A 26,174-nucleotide genomic window follows, 5' to 3' on the forward strand; every position below is an offset into this window, starting at 1 on the left:
AGCTACAAGAGTAAAAAGTATAGTTAAAATTTTTATTGGCTTGTGTTCCATCTATCCCTACCTCACTTATGAGCATGCAAAACTTTATTTGACTTCAAATTATAATTACAAATTAGGTTAGGAATGTTTTATTATGTAGCCCCCTTATGTGATGAAAATATGAGTAAACAACTTCAAAAGATTCTGGCAGCCATCTTTAACAACCAGCAGACAGAATTAAGAAAATACTTTTTAAAGAATAAATTATTTCAATTTATCTGGCAATTACACAAATGGTGAAAATCACACAAGTTTTTGTCCCAGGAAACAAAAAAAAACAACAACAAAAACATTACAGCAGACAATATGCTAATTGTATCAACCTAGATTTGTGATCACTGAAATACAGTGCATGCAATGTTCATGTAATATCATATTAGTAATCATTGCCCTAGGGTACTTTGGGGAAATTAACGCTGTTGGGAATTTCCTAATTTGTAAGGAATGTACTAATCTGAACCTAGAAAGACCCATGTGACAACATTTTTGTGCTGTAAACCTGATTCATCTCACAAAGGCTTTGATGATTAGCAAAAGACTTAAATCAAGTGTTATGAGAAACTGTGCTAGAGAAGAAGTGGTGACTCAGCGTTATATGTTCTCTTCTTCACTCTCCTCAGAACATGTGGTAAGTGGCCTCTGTGCAAGACTAGGGATGTATAGTATAGCCCCTACACACAAGAGTCTGCTCACACACTGCAGCACAGATACCACCAGCTGGTGTTTACTACAGACTGATTCTACACACAAAGAAGCTGGCCCCTCTGGCCTTAAGGCAAGTCTGAACTCTGACCCTGACCCAAGCTCACGAACGGCATGGCCCAGTTTCATTATCTGCAGCTTGCTCATGAAATGTGTGTGGTGCTGCAAAAAATATCTTGGTTTGTGGGAGTGCAAGGATCTGAACATGCTCAGGATGGCCTCAGCAAGAAGCCTCCGACTCTGAGTGTCACCATGGTTACAGCAGTGCAACAAGGAATGATGTAATAGGAACTCAAATGCTCCACCCACAGGAAGAACTCCACCAGCCTTTAAAATAACGTCCCACAAGTCCGGAGGGGAAGCCGGACCTCGTGACTGGCCTGAAGAAGACTGGTCAGGAAGTGGTATGTGACACTGGTCATGATGGTCATGATTTTCACATGCTTCACAGACACCGTCTCTCTCTGTCTCTCGTGTACATGAGTCATTGAGAGTGTGTGTCTCACTTGTTTGTTCTGTCCTCCTAAGAACAGCATGACACAGATGCTGGAGCATTGCAAAAGTGCCTCGGCTCGCACACATGCTCTGTTCAAGTGCTCCAGCAGTGGGTGCACACAGCACGAGTGTGTGCGCATGTGGGAAGCCACAGCAGGGGATCCCAAGCTGAGCAACGCCGCCCCCTCCTGGGTGCAGACGGCGGTAGAAGCTCAGCATGACAACACGGAGCATCGGCTGCAGAGGGGGTGTGTCTGCAGCAGTGAGCTGGCAGAGAAGCTCCAGCTGCTCTGAGTCCATGCACTCCAGAACAGCCAGACTGTTCTCCCGAGCCCACTCCAGCATGCGCTCAGGTTGCTTCACCGACGACAGCACCACGTGCGCCTGCAGTGAGAGCATTGCCGCTAATCTCGCCTCCATTATTCTCTCTGAGTGAAGGAGCCAGTCCTGCTGAAAACAAATGCTAACATTTTCTCCAACAGCAGCCAAAGGCTTATCTAGACACTGAGAAACAATCAGTGCTTTCACTGGACCACAGTGTGGAGCCTCTCTCCACACTGACCAATCACGAGCAAATACAATTCCTTCCACCACTTGTGAACGGCCAGTGGGAAGTCCCGACACTGTTATGTGCAGCAAAGAGAAATTGGAATTGAGGAATGCAATTGGTTCTTCAGTTAAATGATCTTGTTCATCACTGACTTTGTTGTATAGCTCACAAAGGAGAGGTGTCAGTATTTCAGCCTGGCCAATGCCAACTCTTCCTGCAACATACCCTCTCACTAGAGCAGGCAACACTCTCCCTTCCAGTCTATACCCATTCAGAAGAAAAAGCGATGAGGCATAAGGGACCACACAATGGTCTATGACATCATCCAGCTCCTTCCAGCAGAAGGCCAGAAGCCGATTGGCCAGATTTCGGGGGGTGGCCAGGTTCCAGGTTGCTTTGTGCTGTCTGTTCACAGAGTCACGAATTCCTCGCAACAGTGTGGCCAACAGGAGGATAAACGACTTAGATCCATCTGCTGTAACACGATCATGTGCGCACACACATTCCAAGACCATTCTAAAAAGAAAAACCAAACACACATTGGTAATTGGAAAACAACCAACTTTAACACGTAATTAACATATAAAAGTGTAGTAGACATGGAGCACAGGTGGTTTTGCTCATGGCAGCACTTATTTGAGCTAAAAAATATAGCATCACATTTCTGAATTATGGCCATATATAAAAACCAAGAGTAAAAATGTATGTGTTGTGCACCTGGCTATAGGGTGGTCCAGGTGCAGAGAAGTGAGAATGCGTTGTCCATGCCTGGTGATGAGTGTCTCTCCTGTGTCTTTTGTGAAGAGCACACTCCCACCCTCTGGCCCGACACAGCGACGTACAACACACTCCAGTGCTCCGACAACACTGAGAGACGCCTGCAGGGACGCGCTCTCCGATACACACGTCTATGCGAACACACACAAGCAAACACACAAGCACATAATGAATTTCTGGAGAGCTGGATTAGGGTCTTCTGAAGAAATTTTTAATAAAAAAAAAAACAAAAAACAAAAACGTGTACACTGCTAGCTAGGTAACTATAACATGGCGAGCAAACATATTATTTTGAACTTAAAAAGTATTCTCAATAAATATGACGCAAGATGGGATTCTCCAATTATTTTCTCACTTCCTTGTGGATTGATAGTAAGTTAGCTACTTCAAAACACCGTAAAAGCCTATCAAGGTAGCGGTAGCATACAGCCTATTAAGTTACATAGAAATGAACCTCCTTAGCTTGCTTGCTAGCTAGCTAGCAACCCACCTACCTTAGCCATTCCTTAGCATGACTTAAATGTAAATTCCTTTCGATTTCTATGGTCAAAAAACGTGGAGCTGTTTGCTTCCTTTACTCAAAGTAATAGCATATTTTTTATACAAAAGCATCTTTTCCGTTGCTAACCAGAAGCTTGCCGCTTTCATTTTGTTCGAAGTCTGTAAGCTTCTTTCAGTATCTAGGGGGCGATCTACTTCTCTTTCCCATATTCCCAGATTGTTTTGGTAAATCACAGGGTGACTGCCATCTGCCGGCTGGATTTTTGGCAGCGTCGGTGGTTGTAGGCTACGAATGAACTGACTTGAACTTCGGTGAGATGTTCTTCAAGTAGGATTCAGTTAGAGAAGTGTGAACCACAGATGTCGGTTTTTATTTCAGTTTTCCCTTGTAAAAAAAAAAAGTGTATAAAAGGTGTATAAATCTGTGGCTAATCTGAACATCAAAAATCTATAATTTTCCATTAAATCTATATAAAACGGTAAATAGTCCTTACATACAAAAGTACATACTTAGCGAGTGGAATTATTATAGATCCGGATCTCTTAACAAAGTACACCCTCTATGAATTCTATGGTTTTATTTATCAGGACATAAAAAAAATCTTGTCCTTAGCAAATTAGGTAAATACAACCTCAGATGAAAAACAACGCATTACAAATTACACTGGGTCATTATCTACTTAACAAAAACTAGGCTAAAACAAAGAAGCCATGTGTGAAAATAGGAATTAATTAATTCCATAAGAATAAAGAGGGTAAGTACCAGAAGGGTGTTGCTTATCAAATGTCATTGAAAATTGATCACCAGCAAGTGTAACCACCTTTATAACAGCAGATGTTCTGGCAATTTTCTAGTCTGGATCGTTCAGGTCTGTGTTAATGCAATCCTAAGGAGGAAAGCCCTCAGCAATGCTCTTAAAGATGCGATTGCTGCAGCCCATCTCTCTGGGAAGGGATATGGGGCCATTTTCAAACAATTTGAAGTCCATCATTCTACAGTAAGTAGGTTCATCACAAGTGGAAAACATTCAAGATAGTTGCCAATTTTCCCAGGAGTGGATGTGGCAGCAAATTCAACCCAAGGTCAGGTGCATTGAGCAGAGAAAAAAAAAAACCCAAGAGCTACATCTCAGACTCTAAGGCCTCAGTTAGCATATTAAATGTTCATGACAATACAATTAGAAAAAGACTCAAGTATGGCAGGTTTGCCAGGAGAGACCCTCTTCATTTCTAAAAAGAACACAGCAGTATGGCTTATATTTGCCAAATCGCATCTGAATGAACCACAAGACCAAAGTGGAGATGTTTAGCCAACACCACAGTATATCAGCACAAACACCTCCTATCAACTGTCAAGCACAATGAGGGAGGGTTGATTTGGGCTTGTTTTGCAGCCACAGGACCTGAGCGTCTTGCCGTCATTAAGTTGACCATGAACTCCTCTGTATACCAAAGTATTCTAGAGACAAATGTGAGGCTATCTATTGATCTGACAGCTAATGCCTGACCAACATTGGGTCATGCAACACAATGATCCCAAACAGTAAATCTACAAAGGCTAAAAAACAAAAGACTGAAGGTGTTGCAATGGCCAAAAGTCCAGACCTCAACTCAACTGAAATGCTGTGGCTGGAGCCTGAGAGCGCTGTGTATAAATGAAGCAACCCTGTAAAGAAGAGTGGGAGAAACTCCTCCAGAAACATGTAACACTCTGAAATTAGGTTGCTGCTAATGGTGGCTCTACAAGCTATTGATTCATAGGGTGTACTTAGTTTTTCCACACATAACGTTTACATTTTGGCTTGATTTTTGTTAATAATTATATGGTGGAAGCTGTTGTGCTCATCTGAAGTTAATTTACCTGATTTTATGACCTGCTAACGACCAGATTACTTTTTATGCCCTGATACATAAAATCACAGAATTCAGAGAGGGTGTACTGTTTTTGACATGACTGTTAAGTTTATACATTTTCCATATAGAACCATAATCATGTATGCACAGTAGGATCAGTATTGGTGAATTATAAATTAAATGATTGTATAACCATCTATAGGTTCAATACACAGAGCTGGGTGGACAAACAACTCATGACGGTATATGACTAACTGTTTCTCCAAGCATGATGCTACTGGGGATGTGAGAGTGAGAACGAAAAATGAAAAAAAGCAGTTCAACTCCAGCACACCCATCTCTATTGTAAATGGCAGGTGATCACAATAAAAACATTCATATTAAATCAGTGATCACTGCAATTAGCTACACATCAGAACAGCTTACTACATCATTGACTTTTTAAAATTATTTTACCATTTTAACTGCATCAAAAAGTATTCTATACTTTAAAAAATAAAGCAAGGATCAAAATCATCACTATCCAGAAATAGAGACACAAATCAAATTGTCCTTTCTCCCTACACTCAAGGTTTCATCTTAAAATATGGAAGGACAAGTCATGTTATTTACATATTTCTGGCCACACATTATTATTTTTTTATTGGTGGCAGCAGCAAGTATACAAAGTGAGTATCAATAGTCACCAGGGTTGGTGTTGAAACAGGAGGCCATACCTTAAGTTCATCATAACCATATTTATTCTCTAGTACCTATACATAATATTGCATAGAGGTGACAGAGGACAAACAAAACAGAGGGAATATGAAATACCTTGGAAGAAAGCAAAGAAGGCAGAGCACATAGAAAAAACTTGGTGTAAACATAGAATGTAGGTTATGTAAAAGATGTTGCAAACCCATGTTACGCAATCTAAATACGGATCAATTATAGATGCAATCATATGAGACTCACTTATAAAGAACAATAAAATAAAAAGATAAATGTTATTCTGTAGAAATAATAGGATATAGACTAGATTAAGGACTTCACGTCTTTAAATAAAATCAAATTAATGCTCCCTTGATTGTATGCGTCTCTGTAGCCATCCTATAAGTAGTGCCGGAAGGGGGTTCGGGGGGTGTACGACAATAACAAACACGCACTTGTAGTGTTTTTCTACTGTGCTAAGAAAGGTCAACAATAGCCATAGTCTAATCAATAACTTGGTTGACATAAAACAACCAACTTTTTTTTTTACTCTGAATAATCAATTACTGCCTTGCTGTATCTAGAAGAAGCACTTTTAAAAACCTCCACTGATATATGCCACTCGAAATTAGCAAAAACAACAGAGGAGCTTACAATGAGGCTGGAGTATTTCCATAGGTTTATAATTACACTGGCTCATTAGGAATATTGTCTTAATATACACTCGTGTTTATTGGTGATGTTACTGTTATTGCATTTGAGATTTAAAAAGTGCATGCATTTACATATACACCTGAAACTACAGAACTATCTGGCTGATACTGGACTGCAATGCTGAGTTTACCCTTCTTATGTAAAGCTGACCAGGTTCTTCTGCCCTTCATGTTAGTGCAGGAAATCCCTTCAAATTTCCTTTCACAGATGTTTGGTCCCAGCATATTTAATATTATAGGACACTCTCACGGGAAGCTCTAGTGTTGGAGGAGCTGTTAGCTCGATCACTCTCACTGGACGCAGGGTGCTGACTCCATGTGTGGAAGTCCAGCAGCACCTGGCTCAGCTTCTCCATCCAGTCTGCCCGCTCCTCTCGTGTGTCTGCCGAGAACCAGCTCCTTCAAAGGAGAAACGAGTAAGGATTGTGCCCAAATACAGCAAAAGCCCAGTTAAAAACCTTGATTACCATAAGAAGGGACTGGTGCTCAAAACACCGTGATCCAGGTTCATAACAGAATGTCTTACTTGTTCAGACTGTGGCTGTTGACTTGTTTCATGATCCTTGTGTTCACCAGTTCAAAGGTGTGAGGGCGTGCACAGGTCTCCCTCTCCACAGGACGCACGCTGTCAAAGCAACACAGAGAGACGCTGCCCTCTGCTGGCTGAAAACAACAAAAAATGTAATTATCAAAAATATACTGAATAAATACACACGCACGCACACCCAAAAATAAAAAAGATAGTGAGGACTACTGTGAATTCGACCTACATGTGGGTTTTTAGTGCTTTAGTTCTCAGTGTTGTCAAAGTAGTGCTGTTTCTTACCTTGCTGCCCATTTCATTGGGGTAGTTCCAATAGAAGAGGAGAGCTCCTTCTAGCCTAAAGAACAGACGCTGCCATGCTCCAAAACCACTTACATCTTCAAACATTGTCTAAACAACAAGTTATTACTGTTAGAAGCAATAAATACCCATTCAATATTTCAAGCAAGGCCAGGCATTTATGGTACAAGACATTTCCAACTGTGTGAAATATTATAATGAATGCCATCTTAAACACACACCAGAAAGCCTTGGTGCTGGACATTAGAATGGCTCTCATTGTGCAGCTGCAGGTAGATGTGACCCTCCAGTGGAGACAAGAAGGGCACCTACAATACAGCCATCCAGTAAACCACCAGAAATACTCATGTAAACTACAGTTCATTTATTTAAAAGCATTCACATATTATTGGAACTGACTCTTCTACAAGGCACCACACATCACAAATATTAATGTCCCCACATGAAAGTGTCCGCACACATGCACACCATGCAGGAAAGAGAGGGAGTGAAAGGCAGGGTGCAACCTTTTCCTGAAATTCATCTCCAAGGAGTCGCCTGACTTTGCCCTCAAACTTCATCTGAGTGGAAACAAACAGCGCAGAAGGAAAGACAGGGAAGTTACATCAACAGAGCGCCCACCACTGTGCAACACACACACACACACGGCAGCATGCTCCCCACACACTTCACCTTGTCCAGTGGGAACCTGCTCTGTCCCAGCGAGGCCAGGGTGATCTTGTGGGAACCCACTAAACAGAAGTTGCTGGACCTGCGAGAGCTTAGAAGAGGGGGACCAGCTGTGGTGAAGAGGACGACGCAGATCAGAAACCCATTGCTACAGATAAATTAAACTGTGAACGTGCATTAACAGGGGAAGAAATACTTACAGGAAGAACTTGGGTTGGATTTCTGTAAAGAACGAAATGCAAAAATGTTGATTAGACATTTTCCAAATCTGATCGTTTTAAAAAGAATTGTTTTTAATTGAGAGAGAAAAAAAAAAAAAAGACTTGTACCGTAAGGGTGCTGAGTAGCTTCTTTGGTGTTACCTACAGAGAAGCATGTCTAATGAGTACATGTTGTGCAGAAGACAGACCACACCGTTTCTGCATGTGCTGTATGAATGTATACATACTCTTGATCTAGTGGAGCTGCGGTGCTGCTGGAGACTAGCTGTGCAGGGATTACCTGCACCACTAGACTACAAAACATACACAGACAGGCATGAAATATTAAACTTGCTCTTCTATAAAGAGCCACACAGCTTGAGAAAGTCACAGGAATTGGAAGGAACATTAGATTCAATTAGATGTTTTCAGGCAGTGAGAGGCATGCATGTGACTGAATAACAAAAATCTTACCAGGCTGTAGACTTCCACATCTATTTCAAAGTTAGAGCGAATGTCTTGTCTACAGAGCAGCATGAGACACAAGGATTTCAAAATATTCAAAAAATAGAACTCTTATGATAACTTCCTTTTTCATGATCACACACATGATATAGATGCTATGTTAGCACTGCCATAAAAAGCAAAGGAAGTGGACAAAAAAAAAAAAAAAGACATCTTGGGGATTTCTTTTCACATGTCTGTGTAGACTCACAGTGTGATGGAGGTGGGGAAGGTGATAGTGTCTCCATTCTCAGCATCAGCAGCCGTAGCCAGAGGGGTGGCCACGATGTTACAGGTGCCATATCGAAGCAGGATGAAAAAGTAGTGAGCGGGGCGTCCTGCAGGGACATCCTATGAGCACCACTGTACACTTGGACCATAGCCTGCTTCACCCACATCACTTTCACCTTAGGCAAGTGAGCTCACCTGTGCGGGCAGAGCACACAAACTCCACTTTGAGGGGCAGCTGGACACTGCTGATGCTGACGGTGCCTCTGCATGGCTGCATTACACCAGCGTGGGGGTCTGCTTCTGCTCCTGCTCCTTCCCGCAGCCTGCTGATCTCTGCCAACAGGGCGGCGTGCTTCTCACCTGCACCACAAGCAACATGTGTTAACAGCACAGCAAACTGTGGCAGGCACCAGTATCAAAGCATGCTTCCAGCTGGGAAAGTAATAGGGAATGGCGCACTGGAAACGAGCAGGAGCTTCTCAGCTTCAGCCTCTTGCAGGGAACCTTTGCCATGCTCTCGGTCACTGCAACAGCTCAGCGCCTGTAAAGTCTGATTGATTATGGTCTGCAGCTTGGCAGCATCTTCATTCAGAACCTGCATAATAAAACACAAATCAAGCTGCAGCCACTTTGTGAAACAACACCTGAGCATAGATCTATGACATTCACATGCTCAACATATTTGCAAAAATTAAACCAAACATTGTCTAATAATTGCTGTGACAAACCTTGATAGTCTCCTTGGTGTTAATAGCTGGCCTGCTGCAAGACTTCTCTGGAGCCTGTTTCTGTACCCCTGGAGTTACACACTGAGAGGCCAGGTGACTGTTCTTACTCTGAGAACGGTATGCATCAATGCTGCTGACAAACAACTATAATTAATGACAATCCAACCATTTCTCAGAGGCAATACTGAAATATCCAAATACTCAAAAACAAACCAGCACTCCAAAGCTATTAATATTAATGTAGCCAAAAGGGGAAACTAACCATTACCTAAAACATGACTTTACCTGTACAGAGGTGGAGCAGGGGGAATGGTCAGCTCCTCTAGAGACACGCACTGCACCTTGGGTGGATGAGCAGTTGCAACCAGCCTCTAAACAGCAACACAGCAAAGTAAAAAAATTAAGACGTGATAAAATAATCAAAAGTTCAGAAGATACATGACTCAACCACACTGCTTTTAGTTCTTAGAGAAAAAGAATAATTAGTGACTGCATTCCTTTACCAATGGTGTGACAACAGCCTCCATAGATTTGCTGAGAGGGGAGAGAACACAGCTAGGTGGGAGGGTTAAGAAGTCTTCCTCACTACACATGGAGCTGCCCTCTTCGATAATCTCCCTTCCTCTCTCACTGTGGTCAGCACAGGCAGGCAATTCATCCATTTCATCTCCTTCACTGGGCTTCACATGCTCCAATATCACAGACCCACTGTGCAGAGCTGCTTCTGTGTTCACTTCACCCCCTTCACAGCTAGAAGCTAGAGATTCCTCCTTCGGCTGTGTTTCAGCTGTGACCATGTCCGTTTCCTCTCCCTTTATGGTCTGAGACAGGCTGCTTTCATTCCCTCTTGTCTCCTCCTTCCTTTTCTCTGCTTCCTCTTCTTTGTCAGCAGCCTGTAAGACGTCTTCAAACATCTTGTCAATTAAGGCAGAGGTGCTCATTTCTTCCTTACAGTGCACCACCGCTTCTATGACGGCAACAGATTAAAATAACAATAGATTAAAAGAATATGTCCGTATGTTGTTCTCAGAATTTAAAATCCCTGCACCCCATCAGTGGCAATATTTCTTCTTTATTATTAGTTTCAGGTAACAAAATATCTGGAGTACACTTGGGTTTACCTGGAGGACAAAACTCTGAGCAAGAGGGCTGAATCTCTCCACTGAAGTCTTCCACAGCCTCGTTCACACTGCTGAAGCTTAGGCAGCATTCAGTTCCCTTTGAGTCAATGCTTGAGTTATCCTGGCAAATAAATACAGTTTAACACCATGATTTCTCAAACTACATGAACAGTGAGGCATTCTGCATGAAAAGAAAAATAACGCAAACACAATCTATTAATTAAATACATAAATAAATAAAAACTGCAGTTGACACTGACTGTGCTGTAGACTGCAATTAAAAACAAAAAAAAGAACCATACGGTTGCATTTCAATAGAGTTCAAAATGAGTATGATTAAACATGCCACTTGTGTAGCATGTTGCCTGTTGCATTGTTTTTATGTTGCACCATGGTCCTGGAGGAACATTGTCTCGTTTTTGTTGTGTACTTGTATATAGCTGAAATGACAATAAAATCTCTTGAACTTGAACTTGTGAACCTCAGAAAAACAAAAATGAGGAACCCCGTGCACATCACCAGTGTCAAACACACATACGCTCACATTCTCAAATTGTAATGGAGGCCAACGGATCTTTCTGGTCCTCTGCAAAGCGCAAGTAGAGCTGGTTGGGAGAGTAGACCTCTGGCAAAATGTGCATAGTTCAGTTTACATGACTCAACCATGAAGTCACATGTAAACTAAATAACAGTTTTTTTCTGGTTTTATATCTGCATATTTATAACAGATTATAGCACAAAGGAAACTGTTAGATGTGCTTGTAAAGAGTTTTCACCTCAGCAAGTGAAGGATCAGACAAGCTCCTCTTGAGCCACATGTTCTCTGAAAGAGGCTGAACTCTGAGCAATTTCAACTCATCCTTTCGGGCCTGAGCAGGTCAGACACACACAGTTGGAACAGTCGATTTCACTTTAATTTATAATTTATTTTATTATTTTTTTAAAAGAGTGCTTTTGAGAATGCCCACCTGGCGGATGCGGGACGCCTCCTTAGTGCTGGGGGTCACTGCAGCATGGAGCTGCTGCTGCATGTTGTGTACAAAGCTGGAGAGCTGGCGTGAGGTGGATGTTGAAGGTACAGGGCTGCTCTCTGGGGTGGGAGTCTTAAAGCACTCCAACCGAGAGCTAAACTCACCCTCACCTTCAACACACACAGTGCCAGATATAGAAAGGACATTCAAGCACGGGTGTATCATTTATAATGACCAAATGGTTTTAAACACCAGACTTCCTAACTCAGCCTCAGGCTCGGCCAACATGGTAGTGAGTGACACATCGGCTTCATTAGAGATAGTTCTTTCTGCAGCGTTTTACTACTGGACTGTGTTGTTTCAAATGAGACTTACTGAAAAGGAGGAACAGAGCTTCAAAGGACAGTTTATGCCATATAGGAAGGAATAATATTGCAGTGGTACTTATCTTCAGCAGTAATTGGGTGAATTGTTATTTTGCAACATGACAACTGATACAGTGATATAGGCCAACATAATCACTCACCAATGTGACAGATATCATGAAGCAAGCTTCTGGAGGGACTCTCTTTCCCTGGGTCTGACATACAGCGCTGGACAAGCACCACCCCTCCTACACACTCACAGAAACACCACAAGGCTTCTTCCTGAGTCATTAATTCTAAACAAAATACAAACAAACTACCCATTTACCTGAGACCTTCATGTAAAGCAACTTACAATTATGACTGAGTACAACTTGAGGGTTAAGGGAATTGGTCAGGGGCCCAACAGCGGCAACTTGGCAGCAATGGGGCTTGAACCAGAAACCTAACGATTATAAGTCCAGTAACTTAACCACTGAGCTACCACTGCTCATGTGTCAAACACCCACTAAAATTCAAACAACAAAAGGGCAAATCAGACTTCTCTCACCATCTCGTTTCTGGGCGAGCTGCTGCACCCTGAGGCGAACTGAAGCTATGGCTGGCGTGTCTGGTTTCACCTCCAGCTCCACCTGCCGTGGTCTGGCTGGAGACCTTTGTACAAGCTGCAGGGGGTTCTGATTCTCGACTCCTTCTGCAGCCAAGCATCTCTTCTTCATAACATTCTCAAGCTCTGTAAAATTAATGACAATTATGTCAGGTATAACAATCTTCATAATTAGCATAATAACCATACGGAAATGTTTAAATGTGCAGTCAAAATGAGAACAAAACAGTAACTAAAACACACCACGGGAAAAGTGTGTCAAACGTCACAAACCACTGTTAAATATTAATCTATACTATCTCATAAATGCAACTGATAACTTACATAATTACTTGATAATTTAATCATGATTTAATTGATGCCAAGGAACGTATTGTTGACTAAAGCAGTTACAAAAGTATAGTGTTACGTGAACTCAAATGGTATATAGCACATAACTAGCAAAGCTAACTGGTAAAATATTCATACCATTAGAGACCAAGATGTCCTCCAGAGGATCTCTCGGCCTCTTTTGATTTGTATCCGTCTGATTATGTTTTTCCATTCTTTTATTGACACAAAGGTAGAAGCATGTTAGTTAGCAGAACTTCAGACGTAGCTAGCTAGGTAGTCAAGTTAACTAACTAGCTAGCTACCTTCCTAGTATAGTTATTTAAAGATTTTATTATCTACGGCTCTTTTAGCTAGCTAGCTACGTTAGCTAGTGTCTGGTACAATAGAACATTTCGATAGAATATCAGATAACTAGGTTAGCGTGCTAGGCTCTAAATTGGACTTTAAAAAGCCACAATTTGAGTTTACACTAAGATCACCCGGGATTTCGACTGATGTTTAAAAAGCAGTCTGCCTTATCCTTGAGTTTTTCAATCGAACTGCTAGCTAGGGATATTTATAACAGCTTTTCCTCACACAGTACAAGAACGTTTTAACTCGAAACACCAGTTAGTCTAGCTAGGGTTAGCTAGCTGGGTTAACTAGCTATCTGGTAAATAAGCCAACTACTGTAACGACATGACAACATACATAATAAAAAGCTCTCGGTCAAGACAAGTGCTTTCCTATTATGCGAATAAAATTATTCCACCTTTTATTTTACGTTTTCCTTACCTCCGCGAATACAGCAGGGGCAGTAACGAACTAACTAACCAAGGTCTATTTTGTTAACGCTCTTCCGTTTACTTCAAACATTTGAATTTCAGCGGGTGTTTGGCGCATGCGCGTGACGCCACTTTGGCGAAAAATATCAAATGCACACTGGAGGCTTTTGCTGAAATGTGGCTATTTAAAGTCACGCCGTCTGTGTCTCAGTGCACCGTTTGTGTCTGGATATAGAATGTCAGAAAGCAAAATTATTGCTTCCTATTAACAATAGCATTACTACTACGTATAATAATCTTTATTTATATTGTACATTCAAGTCTAAAATCTTGATTGTTTCAAAACATTATATTACGTGTAAATCCAGATAACCTAAATTCTGTTCATGAAATAAAAATTTAATTTCCAAAAATATTCAAATGGTATACTTCAAAGGAAAGGTCATTAAGTGGGAAATTAAAGTAATGTATCGAGTTCAATAAAGTAATGCAAGATGTTTCTGCTCCAATTGCTCAGATAACTAGAAGTGGCCTTGGACAGTGAATTGTTTTGAAACATCAATCAGACACCTTTCCAAATACAATGTAAATAATCTTTAATAATCAAGAAGGCAAAGGTTGCATGACAAAAAAAGGTGCTAGAATGTAAAGACGACAGAAAAATAATGTCAATACAAACAGATGAAATGTACTATTATAATTAATAAATAATTCACTGAAAATACAGTACTTATTTTTCATGTGTTTATATATTGTGGTTGATTAACCTATTAAAAAACAACAAAACAAATCTTCACTCATCCCAACTGATCAAAAATAAACAGTAATAAGTAACAGAATATTATACAAGAAGTAGACCTTAAATTATGTAATATGTACATCAACATAAACATGACCACTGAATTTTACAATAAATATGAACTTAAACTCACCAACGGATTAATGCTTTGTTGTCACGAGACTGACGAAATATCTCATACAGTAAGATTCCAAGTGAAAACAACTTCTTAGGAAAGTTCCAGGGAAGTAAACAAATTAATGAAGATAAAGGAAAATAGGGAAGAAAGTGAAAGGTGTGCATCAAGGTTAGAAAGAACACAAACCTAATCTCACAAATAAAACACATACAAACATTACAGCAATTCAGCCTTCAAAAGGTATATAAAAATGCTTAAAGTACATAAGAGAGGGTGGGAAAGAACATGGTTGTAAAATGACTGCTCTTCACATAAATACATCTCTTCAAATAAATCTCATTTGAACATTTCAAGAGGTTTACAAGAAGATTAAAAAAAATCAACAGTAGTTGGCTCACACGAACATGTTATGTATGATGCTTGGAATAAAACAGAACCTTATACTCTTCCAAATGAAAATTATGGATTTGTGACAAACAGTGAATACACAACAGTGAATATTAGTTATTAGGAAATATTAGCTACCACACCCATCGAATTCTGGTCATCTGAAAGTCCAGTGTATGACCAGCTGAAGAAAGTGCACGCTCTCTGCCTTGATTTGGGTTACAATCTGATATCCTACCACAAGACGGGTAGGCCTGGGCCTGGCAGTGTGAGAAGATACAATGGTGAAATGTGGAAAAAACAGCCAGACAGACGCTTACTGCCAACATGGCACAGGTGTCTTATGCACATGCTAACTGCATATATGTACAGGTGTCTGAGCCAGCACAAATTACACAAGGAAAAACACAAACCATTAATGAAGCTAGCTAAAGTTTACACCTTTGTCAGTTTACTTCAATATGCACTGAAATAAGAGATCAGTCTACATTAATTGCTGACAACAAATAGAACACCACAGAAAAGCACTACATAGATGGTTTCGAAAATTTCTTGGGGGTTAGTAAATTCTACATTTCTAATAATTTATATAATAATAATTTATAATTATAATAATTAATTTATAAATTTATAATAATTCCTTACTTGATTATGATAAGATGTGTAATTAAGCAAAGTAGGTTTATAAAGTTTGTGTAAATATTCTGAGTATTAGGGTTAGTAGATGCAACCGTATTTCACTGGTTGCTCGTATATGAAATATGGGAATATCTCGCGGTTCGTTGATTGTCCAGATGACCCTGCGTAGTTTTTAATTTTAAAATTACAATTGGGAAATGTAGCCTATTGAGAATTGGTTACGTTGAGAAATTAAAAGCTAAATTGCCTAGTTGGTACGTGACGATAAGTCTCTAGCTATGTATTCAAATGATACCCTTTCCCAATTATTACATTCTAGCTGTGTTAAATCTGATGTCAAAATAAAATACCTGAGGAAACGCGTGTGATGGCGAGAATATTTGATGACATTAGCGTTAATTGTCCTGAGTGTTTAGCAAGTGTTTAAATTAAGGTGTAGTAATTTACTGCTGGGTCTACTACCTAACGCTAGCTGTCTAGCAATCTATTCGTTTCGGACCAAAGCTTTTAGAATAGTCGAATTATATCAATAACGCTATTGGAACGCTAATTTTATTGTTAATTGTAATTCATTAATTTTTTTAATTAGGGGGCTGTGATGGTCTAGATTTGCTTTAAATAGCGAATGATTGGCTAACTCCTCGGACTAGATAGCTAGAAAAAAAAGCTAACTAGTTATCTAATGTCAGCTTATTGTGACCAAACATAGTAGTCTAATGAATGGACGTGTAATATTATAATTTAAAGTGAGATTTGTTTTAACCTGAATCTGATCTCAGCAGCTGTAGCCACAGGACAGGAAATTACATATAATCCCTGTTGAAAATACTAAATGGTAAGTCAGTTACTCAGAGACTACAAGGCAGTCATGTTAGATAGTATATACTGAGGTTTCCCTTCCTTAAATAAATCAATAGCTCTTGACAGTTGACTGCCACAATTAAATAGTCTTTGAAGGACCAGTCTATTGTACATGTTTCTAAAACAAAACAGTCAAAGTCAGAAAACCTTTAATGGATAATTCTCTCTTTTTAAAATGTAGATAGATGCATTTTAAACTCTAAACCTCTTGTGGAAAAATATTTTATACCTGCAAATGGTATGGTGGGGGTTAAATGTGCCTGGTAAAAATCATAGTGCAGTACAAGGCAAGATGACTGTTATTACAATATTTGAAAATAGAATTCCTTTTCTGATCAAGCATATGCAATTACTTGAATATGTGTATTAATTCATATGTAAATGTAATATATTTAAATATCTAATCAATGTTTTCAGCAATCAAAACTGATCTCCACTTATTACTTGAGTGTCTGAAGTATCAGATGAAATGTCCAGACTCACAGAAACAAGCTCTACTTACCATCATATCAATCTGTCAACAGGATGGTCAGTTTGAAAGCAGTCACACAATGTCCAATTATATCATTCACACAGTCATACAGCAAACCTGTTTTGTACTGTTATATATTTCTTATGAATTTAGCAGGTCAGTATGTTGAGTTCTTCAAAGAGATTGGAGGTGTGACATTCATCTATAACCTCTTCAGCTCCAGTCATTACTCTGAGGTTAAAGAAACAGCTCTTTTTGCACTTGGCTCCTTGGCTGAATTTAACGGTGTGTGCTTATTAATGTTCTTTCAGCATTCGTTTTGCATTTTAATGGAAGATGTTTAATTTTGTATAGATTCAGGGTAACAGATACATTTTAACTCTGAAATTCTAGAGCTGAAGGGTAATTGATTCCCCTTTTGTAGAGATCTGTAAACAGACCCTCTGCAGGGATAGATATTCCATGACTTGATGGAATGCCTGAAACATGAAGTGTCCCATAACCGGAAAAGGGTGGCAGTGTACATGCTGTCTGTGTTGGTTTCCAACAACAGTAAGATTCACTTCCATGTTGCATCATGCTCAGTCACATGATGGGCCACTGCTCTTGTAATCAGACAGGACGGAAGGTAATTCTCCATAGATGGATTTTGTTTTGCATGCCACTAGATCTGCCATTCCAGTAATTCCAAATGTCTAACCATATGTATTAGGTGAAAGTGAAAATGTATAAATTTTGTATGATGACTTAAAATATATTGTCAAAGACCATTTTAACTCATAAAGCATAACAGGCCTTACATACTCATATGAACAGTATAAACACATACATTGTCCTGTGTCAGGGCCACTGATGTAACGGAACCTAATACTTTCAGTAGGACTGTTTAGAGACAGGGATATTAACTTGGACAGGAACCCTGATATCACTTTTATCAGCGCAGAACATAGGCTTACACGCATACAAAGTGCAGAACACCCAAATTTGCACTTTATTTTCCTTCTGTGTGTGTCTATGCTAGAGGAGAACCAGCATGCCTGCATGTGTGTGTTCCCATTGATGAGAGTGTGGCTGGTACAAGTATCTATAACAATGACACTTTGACTGCATTGCCTGATGTTCCAGTCAACATGGAGGATACTCACTGTTATTGGCCACAACCCATTTGCTCTTTCATTGGCATGGCTGTGGCCAATAACAGTGAGTATCCTCTATGTTGACTGGAGCATCAGGCAATGCAGTCAAAGTGTCATTGTTACTGATTGTTTCAAATGTTGGTTTATTGACCACACATTAAAACATTATTCTAAGGCACCTGTGTATGTGTTTATGCTTCAGTGTGTGCTCAAGAGTATTTTGCATCGCTTGGAGGACTGGTCACACTCTCAGACTCTTTAGCCAGTTTGGTCCCTCACTGCAAAGACGACATTGTGGCCTGCAAGCTTGCTACTATAATCACCAGAATGCTGTCTGCCTGCATTGCAGACAATAGTAAAATGTACACACACACAGTGACAAATTGACATGTAAACACACTAAAGCAGGAGATGTGTTTCACTCATTTTCTCAGAGGCATTAGCACCTGTTCTGTCCAAGCTATGGTTGGTCGAACACTTTCTGCTTCTGCTGTCTGTGCCTAATCTCAGTCCACAAGACCAGCTAGTGGTGGTAATGACACTGGATCATTGCACCAGTGCATGTGGCGATTTTGTGGACATCTGTGTGGGCATAGATTTCTGTGGTTACTGTTGAATTTTGTGAAGAAATTGAGCAAAGCTTTAAATTTTGTATCTTTGTCTCTGTAGTGGAGCATCAGTCCCAGTTATTGCTGGGTGGTGGACTGTCTTTAATGATCTCTCTACTGACTGAAACGAATGATGAAGTCACTTTTGTGTTACAAACCTGCAAAAATCCAGTGAGTTATACACACTAATTATTAAAGTATATTACAGTATTACTTTGTTTGTTAATCATCAGTAAATTACCTGACCTCTCTGAGCTTTATTGATATGTTTGTCTTGATTTGACGCAGCAGGGCTTGTAGTAAATAATTAGGTTCTCTCTGTCTCTGCCCCTCTCTCCAGTGGAGTCACTGGGCAGAGATGTATCGTGTCAGGATAAGGACTGTGCCCTGCAAAGACATTGGGAGTCAGCACCTGGAAAAACGACAGTTGGTTTGTATCCCGCTGTGTGGGATTTTGTGACACTGACAATGTTTGATATTTTGCACTACTGTTAGAGAGTGTGTGTGTGTGTTTTTCTCAGCTGGGGGAGGAGTGAGTAAACGGTGCAGAAAATTCCCGATTGGCACCCACAGCCAGTTCTGTTGAGGTTTGTGGAATGCCGAGAGGAATTGTGGGAAAGCTCACTGGTACGAAAGGTGAAAGGTCAGAACCAGTTATATGAGGAATCGTGCTGAGAACATTCTGCATACATCCACAACTCCTTTGCAATCTCTGGCTCAGCCAATCACAACCCAGAGAATGCAAAACCAGCAAACTAGAACCAATGATGAAAAGCTATTTTAACATTGAAATTAGTATTTCAAGCTTGAATATCAGTTCACATTTAAGCAGTGATCTGCAGTTAAGGGTTTGGTCAACAGTCTGACAAAGCAAATTATAACAAATGAAAAATTTGCATTTAACACCAAGACTTTATTTACAAAGTAACTCTTCACGCAAGATCATCACAACTGTCCTTTCATTCATTTGCTTTTTGTGTGGGTGTGTGTTTGCTGCAACAGGTTCAGAGACAGATTGAGAGACTTTGGCAAGTCATTGAATGCTGGAAAAAGAGAGAGGGAACATCAGCAAAGCAAGAATGGGAGAGTAGGATCAGAAAACAACACTTGACCTCCAAATGCTGAGAGAGGAAGAGAGAAAAAAGAAAGAGGGGAAAAAATGGAAAGGGATGAAAGAGGAGAAGGGATAGTGAAGATGAAAGCCCACTTCAACAGAAGCATGGGCACAAATGATTGGATTAATGGAAACCCAAACAGAGCCAAACTCCGCAAGCGCCCAACAAAAGGTGACAGAGACTTGCATAGGTAAGAGTGTTAAATAACATTAAAGCAGCCTAAATCACTTTCCTTTATTCATGAACAGAGCTACTGCGCAGAAAACTGGTGCTTAAAGTCAAAATTACAAAACCACTCCAGTCCAGAAATTTAAGGCCAATTGTCAGGCTAAAGGTCCACATACAACTCATTAATTATGGAAAAATTAATTGGGCTCTACAGTTCATTCTTAGGTAACTCAAAGATAGTCACTGGAGCTTGCCTCGTCACTGCTGTGACATTTTTCTGTTTTGTTTTTGTTGGGTTGCAGCCCGCATATTTTCAAACATCCTGCTCCCATGAAGAGAAGCCAGCAGCAACAGACTCTCTCTGAGGGTATACAACATACACCATGGCTAAGAACACAATAGAGAGAAAAAACAAACAGTAGCCCATCCTTACACAAATCTCTTCAAAGATGTTTTATGTAATGAAATTTAGAGGGTAGTTTGTCTGAATATGTACATGTGCTTTCTGATCAGATGAGTTGTCTCTGTGCTCGGAGCTGTTGGATAGTGAGATTGAAAGAATCCTCGCCATTCCAGCTGCCTCCAAAGACAGGTAGTTACGCTGTGCAGGTGTGTGGTTCTATATACCGCTCACTAATGCTAATTAATGCCTTAAGACAAAGTAACCATTTTTAAACTGCCCTTAGAAAGCTTCTCAGAAACTTTGATTCTACCATTCTTGGTCATGGGCTTCCTGGGTCTTTTCTGCTCCACGTGCCGTACTGTGGCGTGGACGAGGTGGGCACCCATTTGTTAGGTGCCTTGCTGCGCCTCTGCAGGTGCCCGTGTCAGTTCCACCGCATGCTGCAGAAGGCCAAGGGGCAGTGGGGTTGTGCCTGTGTGCAGTGAGGCCAGCACAGGCTACAGTATGGACAGCATATTTCAGTTTTTTCAAACCTGATCCAAACATTCAAATTGTATGGAGGAGAAGGGGACGGAGGGGAACAGGGAGGGACTGAACCAGTTAGACACTGTGAGATGTAAGAGGCATACCAGTTCTCTACTTTGCACCATTACTACACGTCATCTGAGGGAAGGGAGTTGTTTTGGTTCTGTGCCAGAAAGTAATTTTTTCACATGTAGTGTAGCTATGGGTGAATGTATCCATCTGCTTTTGCGCTAAAGGTTTTATTCATCACTCATCAGTCATCTTTTCTTTCCTGCCTTAATGTTCCTTCTCTCTCTTATGCTCCTCCTTACTGTCCAGTCATAAGTCTCATTCCACTGAAGAGGCCACATGAATCAAAGTGTAATAAAATATTTATTTTTCCTCATTATTGTTTGTTTTGTTGTTTGTTGTAGTTGATATCTGTATAGTTCTGTGCAATTTTGGGATGGCGAGAGATGAACATTTTGTCTATTAACTACAAACAAAACTACAACCAATTATATAATTTCCCTTTATGGGGAGAGAGAGACAAGCATGTGTGTAAACTGAATGATTGACGAGGAGAAGGATGGAGTGTGAATATGAGAAACATGTGATTGTCATCCTTTATCAGTCTGTGTTATAGAAGTAGCAGTAATGAAGAAGAACTTCATCTACAGGATAGTAATGGAGAGAGCTTGTATGTGTGGTTTTTGAGAAATTGGACAAAGTCTGTGTATGTTTGATTAAGCTAAATGTGTCCCAATGGGATCTGACCTCTTCTTGCATTTTTTGTGGAGGTAGTCTGCATTACAACATAGACCACAGTTATTAGGAAACAGGAAGTGGTCAGACATTTGACATGATGTATACTCAGTCACCAACTTACCTTCACTTTGTGGACACATCCTTTTGTTTCATATGGAATATAAATTAATCAAAATCCACATGGATTGCACAGAGCAAAACCAATTTAGCCACATGTGTTGCTAGGTGTAGTGTTTTTGTGTGCTGACTGCTTTATCAGTTTGAAGTCTGTTATTTTAAGGATCAAGCCATGTCTGCACTGTATTAATACAGCTGTAGCACATCTCTCATGCTTCACTCAAATGTTGAATGTTAATGAGGTAGTTCTGTTTATCTTCACTGCACCATCCTTCTTTGTCCCCTCCTCCTTAGGCTCAAACATAGACAAGAAAAATGTCAGTCTCCAGAAAGCAGTCCACAGAGATAGCAAACCCAATGTAAGAGGCTTTTGGGAGGGCGTGGTTTGTTCATCTGTGCGGTCTGCAGGAGCAGGGAGGTATTATGTACAGATTGTTAACAGATTAATAGGTATTAATTAAACCATTCAACTCAGACTGCTATACTAGGAAGTCTACCGTAGAGAAGTCAATGTCTAAGGAGCCGCGCAAACTTAGTTCGTGTGAAATCATGATTTAAAAATGTTTCGTTTTTAAGATAAAACAGATTTTTACATTACAAAAAGACGCCCAGACTTGTATGATGTATACTGTATTTTTTGGCTTGCACCTATAATGTAAAATTCAAAATAACTTAAGAGTATATTAAGTATAGTTAAATCTCAGAAAACTACGCCTTCTCCCATCCGCTAGAGCGCTTTGTCCCATTTAGACACAACGCTAATGTGAGTTTGTTACGGTATTCAATATTTAAATTAAAATAAATATACATTGAAAACGCAAACAGGGAGTAGTCCTCATAAAACTGATAAATCTTTTTCTACCAACTGTCGTTGTCTCACTTAAACTGGCATCAGGGACAGGGAACGAGAAGAAGACAAAGAGAACTGGAGCGTCTCTGTTCCCCGCCCCTTTCGCTTCCAAAGCGCTGCTCCGCGTCTTTTTCGCGTCTTTCACATTAGCGCCTCAAAGTTTGTTAAGGAACTAGCGTGTCAAACATGCTTCGCCAAAACGACTTCGCGTTTACTCACCTTGTTTAACAGTGAATGGCAGAGTACTGGAACTGTGAGGTGGGTCGGGACTCTCGGCGTGGAGCAAACTGACCGACTGAGCACGAGAAGCAAACTCCTGGACTGACAGCTGCGCGCGCCCACTCCCTCCCATTCCCTACGGTATTGACGAAGAATGTGCGCCTGTTACACACCACCCATCCTAAAAGAGAAATCTGCTTTTTTTGTGTTGAAAACCTATCAGTTAAGTGACTATTTGATTGCGACCAAACCACGACAACGATGGACTTGTTTATATTTATTCTCATTCTCAAACCTCTAATGATGTCATTCTGTTTGAGCTGCTTTATTTAACAACTTTATCTGCTCACGTGTCCACTTAAGGCCCAACCAATACTGTAAATTCATTGATACTGTCTGTGCACAGACTGTATTGGTTATTTTTTAAATTTCTTGAAGGGGCCAATACCAACTATCAAGCTTTCATATTTAAAATTGTTAAAATAAAACAACTTCCCGCTTTAACTATATTGGATTACATGGATGACATTATTGCTAACCTTGAAATGACATCTGCTATGTATGATTGTCCTGAAGTCGATACTGCACTCCTTCGAGATGGGCACGGTGTCCACCAGGTGGAGATAGAGAGCTTTGCGTCGCTACTTCAGAATTAGAAATCCTCACTTATGAAAACAACTTCGCCGTTGACTTTAAACATTTGGTTTTCTTCTGTGGCTTGTTTCTCGCTCATCTTTCGATTTTGTCGTTGATCTTTATGTTGATACCGATGGATTAATACTCTTCCTGCTATAAGTATCTCTGTTCATATGGTTCTTATATAAGAGACAACAAATTATTCTTCATTTCAATTTTTGTAGAAAACTCACATGGTTCTTGAATTATTGATAACTGACTGACTGATCAATATTTTGAAAATATGGGACTTTTGTACATTTGTGAGTTATAGTCTTATGATGATGATAATATGTTAATATGTTCTGTCCCAAATATGATTGGTGTTTTCTCATACATAGTAGGACTGGCTTGCAGCAGCTGTGGTGCAGAGAAATGCAAAAATAAGCTTTGCAGTAATAAAAATTGCAAAACATTTTTACATGTTTCTGAACTACACTTATCAGAACATTTTCACTACATTCCCAACACAGCAGCACCTATCTCAATATTTACCACCTTATCAAAAAAATAATCGCAATGTTCATTCTATTCAAAATTAAGGAGAAGCACAAATCCTGCCACTTTTGTTTTATAATTTTTATAAAGGCATTACATATATACCCTCATGTTTTCAACAGATGTTCCAGACCACAACAAACATATATAGTACATTGTACTAATCAACTGCTAAACTTAATCGGCAGCACAACTGTCTTACTATGCACTACACTACCATAAGCCTTGCTCTTTTTTTTTGGCCTGTTAAATGCTTTCTGCCTTGTTAACATTAATTCATTGCTTCTTAAAAAAAAAAAAAAATTATACATTTGGATACTAATTATATATGTTTCTACAGGATACAATTGGACGACTGGGTGGGATATTGGTCCCTCCTCAGCCCACAGACTCTCCCACTGGCTGAATAACTCAGTGCTGCAGCTACCATTTGAAATCCTTCTCTTTTATGCAATATACTAAAGTCACCCAGTAAACGTAATACCAAGCCATTTAAGCTTTTAAAACTCCTCACCAACTCATAACTCTAACAGGGTCGTGTTATGAAGGCCTAGCATTTTGTTGAGTCATATGTGTGGCATCCCCCTGCTGTGTAGGACTGATGCTGCCCCACATTGTCACTCCCACTAAACAGTTTAAATGTATTCTATGTCCTTTTTTGTGTAACTCATGTTTAAGTATGTGTTCAATCACACATCATATATAAAATCCATATTAATAAACTTTTCACCCTTCATAATCACATATTTAAAAATATGCTGAAGAGTCTTGGTGACTTCTTACTTGCTGATGGACAAAGGCATTTTCTGACTCCTGAAATCCCTTTGCATAAAATCCACAAATTAGTTTTATTTGCCTTGACTATGCATCCCTGAATATTTTACTGTATCCATGAAGATGGTTGTACATATAGCGTTCTGTAGGCAATGTGAACAGTCTGAACAGAGATGAGTCATGATCTTAAAAGGCTGCCTTTTAGTACTTCTGAGCAATCACCCCACAAAACAGGGTTTTCGGAACACTAACCATATATTTGGTAGGGCAGTGCTTTCTCTGTGTTGGGTATTTGGTTTTGTTTTACATAGTTTTTTGCACGTTTATTTTGTGCAGCCAAAGTCTGCTGATTGTGCAGATGTGGATAATGTGTTGAAATGTAGTTCATGTGAGTAGTATCAGCAACTGTATCCAGATCTTTTACTCTTTAATCTGATTTGTTTTACAAAACTATCCTCGTGTATTTGTTTGTGTGTGAGTGAGAGAGACTTGTATGTGCGCCAAATTAGCTCATTGAAGTCACAAGAAATTAATCAGGTCAGAGTTCAGTTCCACTTTCTGTTATACACTTACCCTGTGTTTTGTAGACTGCAGAAGTGGCACTTACCAGAGTTGCTGGGGAAAATGTACAGGGAGTTAAAAAAAAGCCACATTTGGAGATTTATAAATGTAATTAAAAAACATGCTTGGGAAGATCTACATTACGAGGAGTGATGAGTAGGTGTGTGTGTGTGAGCATGTGTAAGTAGAACCTGTGGAACCTGCTCAGAGTGTGACCAGCTGGAGCTGAATCATCATCACCATCATCATCATCATCATGGTCTTGCTGGTCACTGAAGTAACCTTAGTCGTGCTGGTTTCCATGGTGACACCAGATTTGGTGTGCAGGGGACAAAAGAGGCGAGGACTCGACTCACATACACTCATCTCACACATGCTCAGCACCATTACACACCTCAGGCTGGAGGCCCACGGAACATGACTTTCAACTGCTTCCAAAAGGCTGCAGATACTGACATGTTTGAAAACAATGAACATGATGTCAACTTTGATGATGCAGGATTAGGAGGCCCACATACTGGGCCTGAAGATAAACCTCATCTTAAAAGCAGAGAATATGAGACTCTTTCAGCTAATGCTTATTCGGATGTTAGAAACAATGCAATTGAATTAAATGTTCAAGATCCAGAGTCATTCACGTTAGCAGATGATGAATGCAATGAAGTTGACTGTAATGATAACATTATGTATGCTAATACTGAATCAGCTGTTACGAAAAATGACTACATAGGTGCTGCTGAAGCAAAGAGCTGCGGGGAATGAAGAAGACTCTGCACTGGACAATGCTTTGCTGGATGAGAAGGATGAAGCCAAATCCAGTGAAGGCCCTGTTGTGCTTGTGCAC

The 26,174-nt window shown here is 40.0% G+C and overlaps 2 protein-coding genes across 6 annotated transcripts; both read right to left on the minus strand.

Annotated features, from left to right (window-relative positions):
- Positions 1-31: 31 nt before the first annotated feature.
- On the minus strand, positions 32-3,265 carry bbs10 (Bardet-Biedl syndrome 10). 3 transcript variants are annotated; one of them, XM_027015103.3, is made up of 3 exons: positions 3,058-3,263; positions 2,555-2,694; positions 32-2,302 (listed from the first exon to the last, which is right to left on the minus strand). In XM_027015103.3, the coding sequence occupies exons 1-3, from the start codon at positions 3,064-3,066 to the stop codon at positions 631-633; spliced, it is 1,821 nt and encodes a 606-aa protein (XP_026870904.1). In that variant the 5' UTR covers positions 3,067-3,263; the 3' UTR covers positions 32-630. The 3 variants fall into 3 exon arrangements, with proteins under 3 accessions (XP_026870904.1, XP_081571446.1, XP_026870903.1); XM_081715320.1 differs by having other exon boundaries at positions 33-2,302; positions 2,504-2,694; positions 3,192-3,265; XM_027015102.3 differs by having other exon boundaries at positions 34-2,302; positions 2,504-2,694.
- A 2,370-nt stretch (positions 3,266-5,635) lies between these two features.
- Positions 5,636-13,747, minus strand: anln2 (anillin, actin binding protein 2). 3 transcript variants are annotated; one of them, XM_081716497.1, is made up of 24 exons: positions 13,669-13,747; positions 13,030-13,106; positions 12,505-12,687; positions 12,116-12,202; positions 11,587-11,759; positions 11,395-11,487; positions 11,163-11,243; positions 10,619-10,739; positions 10,001-10,464; positions 9,783-9,868; positions 9,498-9,627; positions 9,229-9,364; positions 8,965-9,129; positions 8,750-8,876; positions 8,509-8,557; positions 8,283-8,348; positions 8,164-8,196; positions 8,035-8,056; positions 7,838-7,944; positions 7,672-7,725; positions 7,387-7,473; positions 7,148-7,255; positions 6,848-6,984; positions 5,636-6,720 (listed from the first exon to the last, which is right to left on the minus strand). In XM_081716497.1, the coding sequence occupies exons 2-24, from the start codon at positions 13,103-13,105 to the stop codon at positions 6,555-6,557; spliced, it is 2,751 nt and encodes a 916-aa protein (XP_081572623.1). In that variant the 5' UTR covers position 13,106; positions 13,669-13,747; the 3' UTR covers positions 5,636-6,554. The 3 variants fall into 3 exon arrangements, with proteins under 3 accessions (XP_081572623.1, XP_081572625.1, XP_026870902.2); XM_081716499.1 differs by having other exon boundaries at positions 13,646-13,711; XM_027015101.2 differs by lacking the exon at positions 11,163-11,243.
- Between the last annotated feature and the right edge of the window lie 12,427 nt (positions 13,748-26,174).

This window comes from Electrophorus electricus, chromosome 6 (assembly GCF_041902795.1).
Source record: "Electrophorus electricus isolate QZ-2024a chromosome 6, ASM4190279v1, whole genome shotgun sequence".
NCBI lineage: Eukaryota > Metazoa > Chordata > Actinopteri > Gymnotiformes > Gymnotidae > Electrophorus > Electrophorus electricus.

Bases quoted from the DNA above. Each gene is read 5' to 3' on its own strand.
- anln2 (XM_081716497.1), bottom strand. From the start codon at position 13,105: ATGGAAAAACATAATCAGACGGATACAAATCAAAAGAGGCCGAGAGAT. The intron at 12,203-12,504 runs GTGAGAGAAGTC...GTGAGTGTGTAG, and splicing joins GCTCGCCCAGAAACGAGATG to GAGGGGTGGTGCTTGTCCAG. The intron at 11,488-11,586 runs GTGGGCATTCTC...TGACCTGCTCAG, and splicing joins AGGCGTCCCGCATCCGCCAG to GCCCGAAAGGATGAGTTGAA.
- bbs10 (XM_027015102.3), bottom strand. The intron at 2,303-2,503 runs GTGCACAACACA...TTTTCTTTTTAG, and splicing joins CTGGACCACCCTATAGCCAG to AATGGTCTTGGAATGTGTGT.